The following is a 10,898-nucleotide window of genomic DNA, read 5'->3' on the forward strand; positions in this document are numbered from 1 at the left end:
TAATGCCTCCTCTAACCACCTAAGTTGGGTAGATTGTCATCTGTACTTACGTTCCCTGTTTATCTATAGCTATAGATCGGACAGCTCCTTTATGACATAACATCTTGACGAGTGGTTCTCTTGAATTAGGACTCCACATTGTGACAGTGCCTGACACAAAAAAAAAAAATATATATATTTAAAAAGAAATATAATTACAGTCTATACTGGCGACTACATTCATATGGCATTTTTCTGGATACATCATACTATGATATAATCAGCAATGCTGAATTCATAATGATTTTACCCATTTTTTATCACTGCAGAAGTTTACCATTGGATAAATGAGGCTCAAATTTGAGGGGGATGACAATATTAATATTGTTTCATAGATTTGACATGTCTTTAATTCAAATAAACTTGGATGCTGAAAGAAATTGCCTAAAAATTAAGATTTAGAAAAATACATATCAGTGATTTTTTAAATCAAAATTGGGAAAAAGTTTAAGGGTCAATACACCCACCCTGCCCACCAGTACACCAATGCCAAAAAACAGGTAACAGGTATACAGTATAAGGAAACATTAAACAAGAGATACCGTAAATGAGAACATTAAACAAGAGATACAGTGTATTATGGAAACATTAAACAAGAGATAACACTTTTTTTACAAAACAATCAGAAATTCACAAATTTCTCATGAGAACATCTGTTGATGGGTTGTCCAAGACAACTAATTTCTTAAAGTTTTAAGAACTGGGCATGGGTATAATAGATGGGCTGTTGGAAATATTAAAGGTCAAGTCCACCCCAGAAAATTGTTGATTTGAATCAATAGAGAAAAATCAAACAAACAACGCTGCAAATTTCAACGAAATCGGATGTAAAATAAGAAAGTTATGACATTTTTAAGTTTCTCTTATTTTTCACAAAACGGTTAAATGCACAACTCAGCGATATGCAAATGAGCGAATCAATGATTTCCATCACTCACTATTTCTTTTGTTTTTTATTGTGTGAATAATACAATATTTCAATTTTTACAGATTTTACAATAAGGACCAACTTAACTTAACAATAAACTGTTAAAATAATGGTAATTCCACATGTTCAGGGGGAAATAAAACTTTGTTTCACTTGACAAGGAGGATAAAATTAGAATATTTCATATTTCATATAATAAAATACAAAAGAAATAGTGAGTGGGTGACGTCATCAGTCTGCCAATTTGCATACCGACCAGGATGTGCATATAACTGTTTTGTGAAATGTCATAACTTTCTTATTTTACATCCGATTTTGATGAAAATTTCAGTGTTTTGCTTGTTGGATTTTTTTCCTTTTTTTTCAAATCAACATTTTGTTGGTGTGGACTTGTCTTTTAAAGGTAAAAGAAACTAGCTGCAGCAAAAAATTGTTTCATGACAAAGACTTTTAACCCTTATTAAACTGGGGGGGGGGTCAATTTGACCTCCCCTCAACAAATTTCGCCGCTACGCAAATTTTTTGACCGCGCCGCTTGCTGACTTTTTACTTTCAAGTCTTGCGCATCTTTTGAGACCTAATTTGCAACGCCGGGTACGCAATTTCGAAATTACGCAATATTTTGTAAGCGCATGTCGGTACCAAATTTGCTCAAAAAACGTGATTACATGTACAAAGTCAATGCAAATTGTGTTTTTCAACTGAAAATCATTAATGTATAATTATTTTTACTTTTGTTGGTTTAGAAAATAATAAAAAACAAAGGTTTGAAAAAAACAAAGAAATACATAAGAATTTAAAAAAACAATAAAATACATAGGAAATTAATTATTTTTCAGCCATTTTTTTCTTGATATTAGTTAGAAATGTAAAAATCTATATGTTCACCAAATTAGCATTCTACTAGATACATAAATTGAGTTAAAGGCAAAAACATACACAAAAACCCCAAATTAGGGCAAATTTCATATGCTTATTTGTATATTTAATTGATAAAAAAATATAAGCAATTAATTTTTTGAAAATTTTACTATATAGTCTTGTAGTTTAGATCCAGCTCTACGCGCGTGCAAATTTTCGCAGCGATCGCGCAATTAACAGCCAAGATCTGATGGGGGAGGTCAAATTTACCCCCCCCCCAGTATACGTTGGTCTGAAATAGCCCAGTTAAGATAGGGTTAAATCAAGGTTAATTGTCACAATATCATTATTGATCTACATCTGGTACATTAATGTAAACTAATATTTGTGAAATCACGAAATCTTAGCTGAAAACCAATAATTCTGATGATCACTAACACAGAAAAGCATATGTGGGATGGTGAATTAATATTCCTTGGAAAAATACCCAACATTTGATAGAATTCTGTGCTTATTTTGCTAATTTCGCAGCAATGACACACTTTCTACCAGAGTCATTTGGCACATATTTTTTATTCATATATACAAACACTTTGGTGGTAAATCTATTTGATTCTGTTTGAACTCATTTTGAGAATCATTACCACAACCAGCCTTTACCTTTAAAAAAAAAAATGAAAAATTTGACACTCACCATTCGGATGACCCAGGTGAATGATGGCATTCTTTTGATTCTGGGTCATAACATCAAGCCTGCCACTCTTAGTGGGCATATCACAAACCAGCTTACCAACAGATACATCTAGATACTGTAAACCGCCATAGGAACTCTGTAGGGAAACAAGCACAGGGATACCAAGGTTAGATTTGAATTGATTTGATTTCCACATTCCAATAACAAAAGTACATACAAGTATAATAATTTTTCAACATTACATAACAATAAGCAACAACATAATGATTGATATACATAACACTAGTCTAATAAAAATATAATTATACTTGAATATTTTCTCTTTACAGCTTACAGGTCAAACAAAGAGTCAAGGGTCAAAGGTCAGAAAAGCAATACAGGTCTATAAAATAAGTCAAGGTTCAAACATCAAAAGAACTGTGAAATTCACGAAAATAAAATAATTTCTACTATTTCCCTTCCCCTCCTCCTTTTTCTTCTTTCGAGTGCTCTTTTCTGCTTCTCTTTCTCCCCTCCTCCCCTTCTACTTTTTCTTCTTTCTTCTCCCCTCCTTTTCCTTGATTTCTTCCTCCTTTGTCTTATTCTCCTTCCCCATCCTCCTCTTCTCCTCTTCCTCTTCTTTTTCTCCTTCTTTTCTTCTCCATCTTCTCCTTTCTTTTAACACTTCCTTCTCCTCCTCCACCACCACCTCCTCCTTCTTTTTCTTCTGCCCTCTCTTCTTTATTTCCTACCAGTAATAAATTTTCTTTCTTTATCATCCTTCTTCTACTTCTTCCTATCATCCATATTGTTAGTGTAGCCATCATTGAGGTTACATGTACTTACACAACCCGCTAGCAGAAAGTGATAAGGAAGAAACTCCATGCGAGTGATATTATGCATCTTCTTGATACAATGTAACTCTACCCCATTATTATCATAGATGTACATCCATTTCTTCTGAGCTACTGCACACATTGTCTCCAAGTGTAACCATCTATAAGAAAAAATAACAACAGTTATAAAATGGATAGGGAACCTAATCAAATGATTAGCTGAGAGCTGATCACATGACATGCATCATTTCTCCTGTTACGTAGGCCATGCATTTTTCCCCAACTAGCCGCGTGCATTTTTTTTTCAAGCAAGTGTTCATGAGGAAAGTCGATTTGCATTATGTGCCTCTGGTCCCTGGATGTGCAGGGAATAATTTTCCTGGTATCGCATCGCAATTTGCTCCACATTTTTGAAAGACTGCTATGCATAAAGTCTTTTGAGTAGCATATTTTTACATAGGACTGTACAATACTAAGTTAATTGAGAGCTTTTCTCTTATGATCAAATAAATGCTATTCAAATTTGTAAAGCAAAATTATTCCCTGATGTGCATCAGGCCGGTGGCTAGGCTAGCTAGCTAAGTCAACTCATCTTCATTCCACTCTTCTGTTGCCTCTGTAGATCAAGGATGTTGTGTAACAAATCGCATCTTTTCAAGAGAGTGATCTCAAATCTTACTTTCTCTTAGACATTTGGATTCATATATAATATTGAACATTTATTTCAGAAGAATGGCAACTGTTCAGAATTTCTGTGGATCAATGCGAACTGTTACATCTACAACATAGGTCTGAGACCTGAGACTAACTTGCCTTTGGATTTTTTAAAAAATCAATTTAAAGTTAAATGTTACCAGCACATTTACATCTAAATTCTATTACACGCAAATGTAGGGTAAATGCCTTGCCAAATTACATGAGTGCTGCAATGGGAACAAACCCTGGACCTTGTGGTTCATAGCCCTGATACTTATCCACTCCCCCACAACACATCTTCTATTACCTGAGATGAGTTTAATCACTTACTGCACATCCTGGATTTCTTCTGTCACATTGGTTTCAAAGTGAAGTTTCTTTGTGACCCAGTCGATCCCAGCTAGATGACCCCTGCGACCTCCAAGAAGTAAATGTCTACCATTCCTGGTAAAATCCATCCTGTAAGGGCCAAACTGGTCCAATCTCAGCTCAAAGTTCTGAGGAAACAAAGTAAGATATATCAATGAAGAGAAAGTCCAAGAGTGCTTTGTGACAGAAAATGGTAAAGTTATTGTTTCATATATTAAAGAAATGAGAAACCATCCTTGGATACCTAGTTTGTACATAATATGTGTAGGTGTTCTGTACTAGTATGTCCCTATGTACTCCGCAAGAACAGACCTATGGTATATTTTTTTCTTCTGACTTATGATTTTCATTACAGATCGAGCATGCGATCTTAAACACATAGGAGTAACACCGAAAATTTGTTTACAAAAAAAAAGAATAATTATTGATTAACAAGTCACGTATAAACTTACTTTGGTAGCACTTGCAATATCAACAGCTTTTTTTATTTCTTCTTGGGTGACATCATATGTTTCTTCACCTTCATCTGCTTCTAAAAACCTTGCAAAGATAAAGTAATCAAAGTTCAAAAATCAAAAGGGCTGTTATGTTCATGAGTAAAATAAAGCATCGACATACAACCCCAATATAATCAAAATGAATATGAAGAGCAAGTCATTTGTTTAGGAGTTCTAAATTTGGCAGCTATCATTGTACCAATAACTAAAAAAAAAATCAATTCAAATTCATATATCAGTATTTGGCTAATGTATCATCATTACAAAATCAAGCCATTTCAAAGTACACACATGTTTTCTATGGCAAAATACATATATTTTACATAATGGTACTGACTATCATGTTGTGATTCACGTTTAAGCTCCTTGTCATCTAAAGATTTTGGCTACTCTGTACTACAGAATACAGATAAACATTTTTTTTACCTTTGATATGAAGTGATAATTTTCTTTCATGTTCATGTAGCAATGTCCAATATCACTTTTTTTTCACTGAAAAATTCTTATCAGCTAATATCTGACCTATCATATCAACCTCTGACCTGACTGGTTTATTTCCAATTCGTCTAATGCCAATTCGTCCAATTTCCAACTTGTCTTCTATCATTCATTTTGGTCCAATAGCCGTTTAGTTCATGCACCATTTGGTATAATTGGACTAAGTGTTAATTGTGCAAAATGAAAGAAAATGAAATGGATATTAGACCAACTGGTTATGGGACGAAATGGTCATATACAAAGTGGTGATTAGAAGAAATGACGATTGGACCAAATGGTTGTTAGACGAAATATTGATGGATGGAATGGCATTAGACTAAATGAAAGTAGACCATGTGGTGAGTGGATGAGTTAGCACTAGACGAATTGGCAATTTACCACCTAACCTACCCCGTTTCTTCTGGGAGTAGAAGTTCACTCCTTGCAGCTTGCTTTGCAGCCAATGCAATCCTATCTTCACCTCTCTTCATGGTTGTCCTGTGTCGAAAATTCCTTATCTCTTCCTACAACAAAAAAGGGTGTAAACACCACATTATAAAATGATATTGATAACAAAAATTTCAATAAAAGTTTCTATAATAAACACACAACAATGACAAATATGAGAAGAAAATGATGGTTCTTGGAACATCGACAAAAAGATCCATGGACATTAATCTAGAGTGAGTCCTTTATTAATATTAAAATGGAATAAAAAGATTTAAATGTTCCAAAACAATAAATTAGAAACTGGGATGACAAGAAAATAGTTACGTATGGATATGTTATGATACTCTTATCAAATTGGTTAACTCACAGCAGAAGGTTTTTCTCCTCGTCTGTACTTCTTAACGGTCTCATCACTGATTGGAGCAGGGCCCGGAAATGGATCTTTTTTATCTCTTAAGCTCTTCTGATCTGGTCTCCTCTTCTTAGCTCTCTTTGTTGATGCCGTGTTTTCTCCATCATTCTTCTTGGAATCTGTTTGGGGCTGTCCTCCACCATCTCCATCCTCATTGTTGGTATCAAAGTATCTCGCTGGTTTCTTTTACAATAAAATACAAGCAAATTCTTTAATAACAACAATATTTCACAATAATACTGATTATCATTATTAGTATAGATCTAAGTGAAAAGTAAAACAACAATCTATTACACCCAGGCTAGAGCTAGATAGCGTTCGCCGCAGCGGTTGACATGAAGGGGAGATCGGGGTTAGTTGGAATGCGGGATAAGTTGAAACATTGTAATTTTCTTTAATGCCTTTAAATACATTTATGCAATACTGCCCTCAATTTGTTGCTATTATCAACAGCCATCCACCATATTACAGGCAACACATGTGCAACAAGCCTGGTGAAGTTAGAAAGGAATTTTTGTTTTTTCACCTTCTGAGTAATTTTTTTCTCTTTCAGAAATTTTGTATTATCTCAGAGAAGTTTATAGATCAAGTTGGCCTGTTTGGGGGTATAATGGACACTTGTACCAAGCTACAAAATAAGGTTATTAATATGCCATGGTGAAGTCCCTTTTTTGTGCTATAAGCTTATAAATGTCAAATGGGCCTCTGGGGTTAGTTGGAACAAAATTGACGGGGCTAGTTGGAACATGTTCCAACTTACCCCAAACATAATTATGAATAAAAACATTGGATATGAGAAAAAAATGTATACAGTATTTCACACTCTTCTGAACATGTATTGTATACCATGCTTGTTTTGTTTCTCAGTTAGGTCTGAGTGTGCATTTAAGGCCTATTGTAGGCCCCTAATGCAATATTAACCCTTATCAAACTGGGGGGGGGGGGGTCAATTTGAGCCCCCACCCCTCGACAAATTTTGTCACGCCGTCGTGCAATTTTTTTTTACCCCACTGCTCGCTGACTTATTACTTTCAAGTCTTGCGTATCTTTTGAGACCAAATTTGCAATGCCTGGGTGCGCGGTTTTGTAATTTTGAAATAATAAAAAACAAAGGTTCGAAAAAACAAAGAAATACAAATTTAAAAAACAAAAAATACATAAGATATATTTTTTGCAATTTTTTGTGGATATTTGTTGTAAAGGTAAAAATTGATACTCTCACCAAAAATTGGCATTCTACTAGCTTAATAAATAGAGTTAAAGGCAAAAACATACAAAAAAACCCTCAAAATTTAGGGCAAATTTCATGTTAATTTGCATAATTAATTAAAAAAATATAAACAATTACTTTTTGTCATGTAAATTTGATGCAGAAGTACATGTACATGAAATTGCTGATACACTTAGTAATTGCATGTAAAGTCAAACGCACACAAATAAGCAGAATTCTACTACACAGTCGGCTTGCGTTAGTGGCTGTATAATAGAAAACATAAAGTTCAACAAATCCACTTTTAATATTTTGAACTTGAAAAAACATAAAGCAAATAGGCTAAAACCATGTAATATTACGGTTGTAAGTAGTTTTAGTATAATTCTTAATTGACCATGCAGTGTTCCAACTGACCCCATACCATGTTCCAACTTACCCCGATATGGGGTAAGTTGGAACGCTTGCGATGGTCTTGTTCAAGGTGGATTTTTTCAGTAACCATCATAGAGTAAAAAATGTATGGGGTACATTTGAAGCCCTTAGATATATGCTTCAAGCTGATATATTGATTGTTTCTCAAATAAAATCTTTTTGGATTTTACAACCATTTTTGTCAAAAATGTTCCAACTAACCCCGATCTCCCCGACACTTTGCTTATTACATGTCATCCAGCCATGATCACAAGCAAATTTATGGATGAAGAGATAGTATTAAAGCATGTGCAATGAAAATAAAAGGAAGAACCAAAAAGGCAATGTCATGGCAATGCAATGTCAATGACAACACAATCATGACACTAACAGTAGAGGTGCCAATCTAAAAATTGTCCCAAAAACAAGGATATCCTCATAAATCAAGATAAACCATGTCTTGATAAATTTAGATTGTCCTGTATATAGTATAGGGAAAGTTTTTCTTCACTTACCCCTGTGGGACATGGACGGCAATTACGGGGATTTAGAGTGCTAAAAATAGATTCAGTGACCTCAATTCTCCCCGAGTTCACCATCTATTTTTCATGACTTGCCGTCTTCCAATAATGAAACCTGATTAGCGCACTCAATTGATGTCGGCAATTGAAAGGTGAAAAAACTTTCCTAGATTTCTTGTGTGGATAAATCTTTGAAAACTGAGACGGTCCCTGTATAACTGAGGGAGGGAGGCAGCATAGCTCAGTCGGTTAGAGCGCCTGTTCCAAATCAAATTTGATACGTGATTACAAATAATTAGTATACTACTAATTATTTGTAATCACGTATCAAATTTTAGTATTTGTGAAATAATAATTTTTATCTATAAATTGTTCTTCAAAACGGCATCGCTGATCGGATGTACGTCATGACGAAGCGGTTCGAGGGTCAGGCCTATTGTCTTTGCTCTGTTGACAAACGAACCTCAAGTCAAGGTGGTGAACTCGTTCGGATACTCAGAGTGGCAAAGGTGGGAAAAAATGTATATTTATTGTAAAAATTATACCAAAAAAAGGCATCAACAAGAAATAAAAGAGTAATTTCTTACTCTACACCCTTATTTCACTCCATATCCATCCTCCGGTTATCCTCAAAATCGGTGGTTTATTAGAGCCCGTATCTAATTCCTCACACATATTATTCACGGCCGATTTCAAAACATCGCATGCACATGCGCGAGGGTCGCAGGTCAAACAGCATGAATATTCATGAATATTCCATCAATAGAGGGATCCATCTGATAAATGAATATGCAAATAACAAAACTTTCGAAATAGAAGCAAATAACAATCATCAATTTCAGTTTGATTTTCAAAAGTTTTAATTTGCACTTTGTCTTTGCACTTTATTGCAGGCTCTATCGAACCAGAAGTCTCTACAATCTTTTGTTATTTTTGATGGGGGGCGCATATGGAACTCTTTCCCAAGTCGACCCTGTTCAATTATTGGCACCAATTATTAAGTTCAGATTCAAGATTCCAAGAAACAAAGATCTATTCATTCACCATGCACGTGCACCAATTGGCAATGGCATTGGCAATAGGCCTAAATAGGCGAACATGGAAAGGAGTACGTGGGACCGAAAGGAAACGCTTTTCTTCATTTTTCGAAGCATTCGTCATGTTCATTTCATTACTCTCCTTCGCTCACAATACATCGATAACACTATTAAGGAGTACTACTGAATTTACAAATATACACTTACTTTTCTGTTCTTTGACATCTTAATTTTTTCTTCTAAACTCAAGTAAAAACAATATTTCCCAGGGCAATTTCCAAATCCAAGTTCTTCCGCAGCACGCCTTTCTATGGGACTGTTACAGAAGCAAACAAAAAATGAAAAAAAAACGCATTTGAGCCGTGCACAAGGGTTTTATTTGACAAATGAATAAGCGACCGTCTGAGGTCCGGGATATATAGCTAGCTCTATTATATCTCCATAATCAACTGAGAAAAATAATGACGTTACCTTTAGGTTATCTTGCCCTTATGGCTATTAAAATATCCTGGTACAGTCCCTGCCTAAGGCCAGGGGCCTAATCCTAGCTGTTATCTTCTCTCTGAATGAATGACTACATGCACTTACCATATGGGGTATTATTACCTGAATGAGGAATTTTGGAAACAAGATATAGCCTGGACTAAACATGTATTTTGTCTGTCTGATAGATACTCAACACAAATTACTGTGTCACAATTGACCACTGAAGCCAGGTGGTTCAGCTGTATGACCAAGGGCCATATTTATTCATACATCTCTCCTCCGCAGATTACGGTTATTTTTCTATTGCGCCTATGTAGTAAATCATCGGTCCATATTAACCGTATTCCCATTTCATCAAACCCAAGTGCAAGACTTGTGTATAAACGCATGAAGTGTATGTGCGCGCCATGCATGATGCGCGTCTGTGCTGTTACACTTTACATCATATTACTTAGCCAGGATTACTTCCTCAAGCTCACAATTCGGAAGTATCAAAAGGCAAACAGGCATAAATTGCTACAAATAATAGCTTGAATTACACATCATACAACTGGAGGCCTATATGTAATTGTCTGGCTTTAATTTTTGTGAGATACCATATTTCCCTCTGTATGCATGCCCATTGCCCTTGTCAAGACTCAGGCAATATGAGACAACTTCAGGAAATATATATGGTATCTCTCAAAGCCAGTCAATATTATAGAAATATTTCATAGACAATATGTACCTCAATAACCAGCACCACCTCTTCTTTAAATAAAAAATATTTTTTTCAAAAATGCATTGCAAGTCTGAGTTTTTTATATGGATAATTAGCCTATTCTGTAAAATCTGTAAATAAATATCCCCTAAAAAGTGTGACCCTTGTCCTTCACCCCATAATAAAATAGTTTACTTGACTTCATTTATCCAGGTAAAGCTCTATCTTGGGTCTACAATGAGTCTGCATGCTCGGGATTTGTGTCATCTTTCACAGTCAGTAATGTGAAATG

General features: G+C 35.0%; 1 protein-coding gene across 1 annotated transcript in view; it reads right to left on the bottom strand.

The window, feature by feature from the left end:
- LOC129277958 (WD repeat-containing protein 46-like) overlaps positions 1–9,812 on the bottom strand; it is a 19,824-nt gene extending 10,012 nt beyond the window's left edge. Inside the window, exons 1-8 of the mRNA XM_054914147.2 lie at positions 9,628–9,812; positions 6,194–6,421; positions 5,788–5,900; positions 4,855–4,942; positions 4,364–4,530; positions 3,348–3,498; positions 2,523–2,658; positions 51–150 (exon numbers count right to left, since the gene is read on the bottom strand). Coding sequence (XP_054770122.2) covers positions 51–150; positions 2,523–2,658; positions 3,348–3,498; positions 4,364–4,530; positions 4,855–4,942; positions 5,788–5,900; positions 6,194–6,421; positions 9,628–9,645 — 1,001 coding nt within the window. The 5' untranslated portion in view covers positions 9,646–9,812. The remainder of the gene's footprint in view (positions 1–50; positions 151–2,522; positions 2,659–3,347; positions 3,499–4,363; positions 4,531–4,854; positions 4,943–5,787; positions 5,901–6,193; positions 6,422–9,627) is intronic.
- Positions 9,813–10,898: the final 1,086 nt, after the last annotated feature.

The sequence above is a fragment of the Lytechinus pictus genome, chromosome 15 (genome assembly GCF_037042905.1).
Source record: "Lytechinus pictus isolate F3 Inbred chromosome 15, Lp3.0, whole genome shotgun sequence".
In the NCBI taxonomy this organism is placed as follows: domain Eukaryota; kingdom Metazoa; phylum Echinodermata; class Echinoidea; order Temnopleuroida; family Toxopneustidae; genus Lytechinus; species Lytechinus pictus.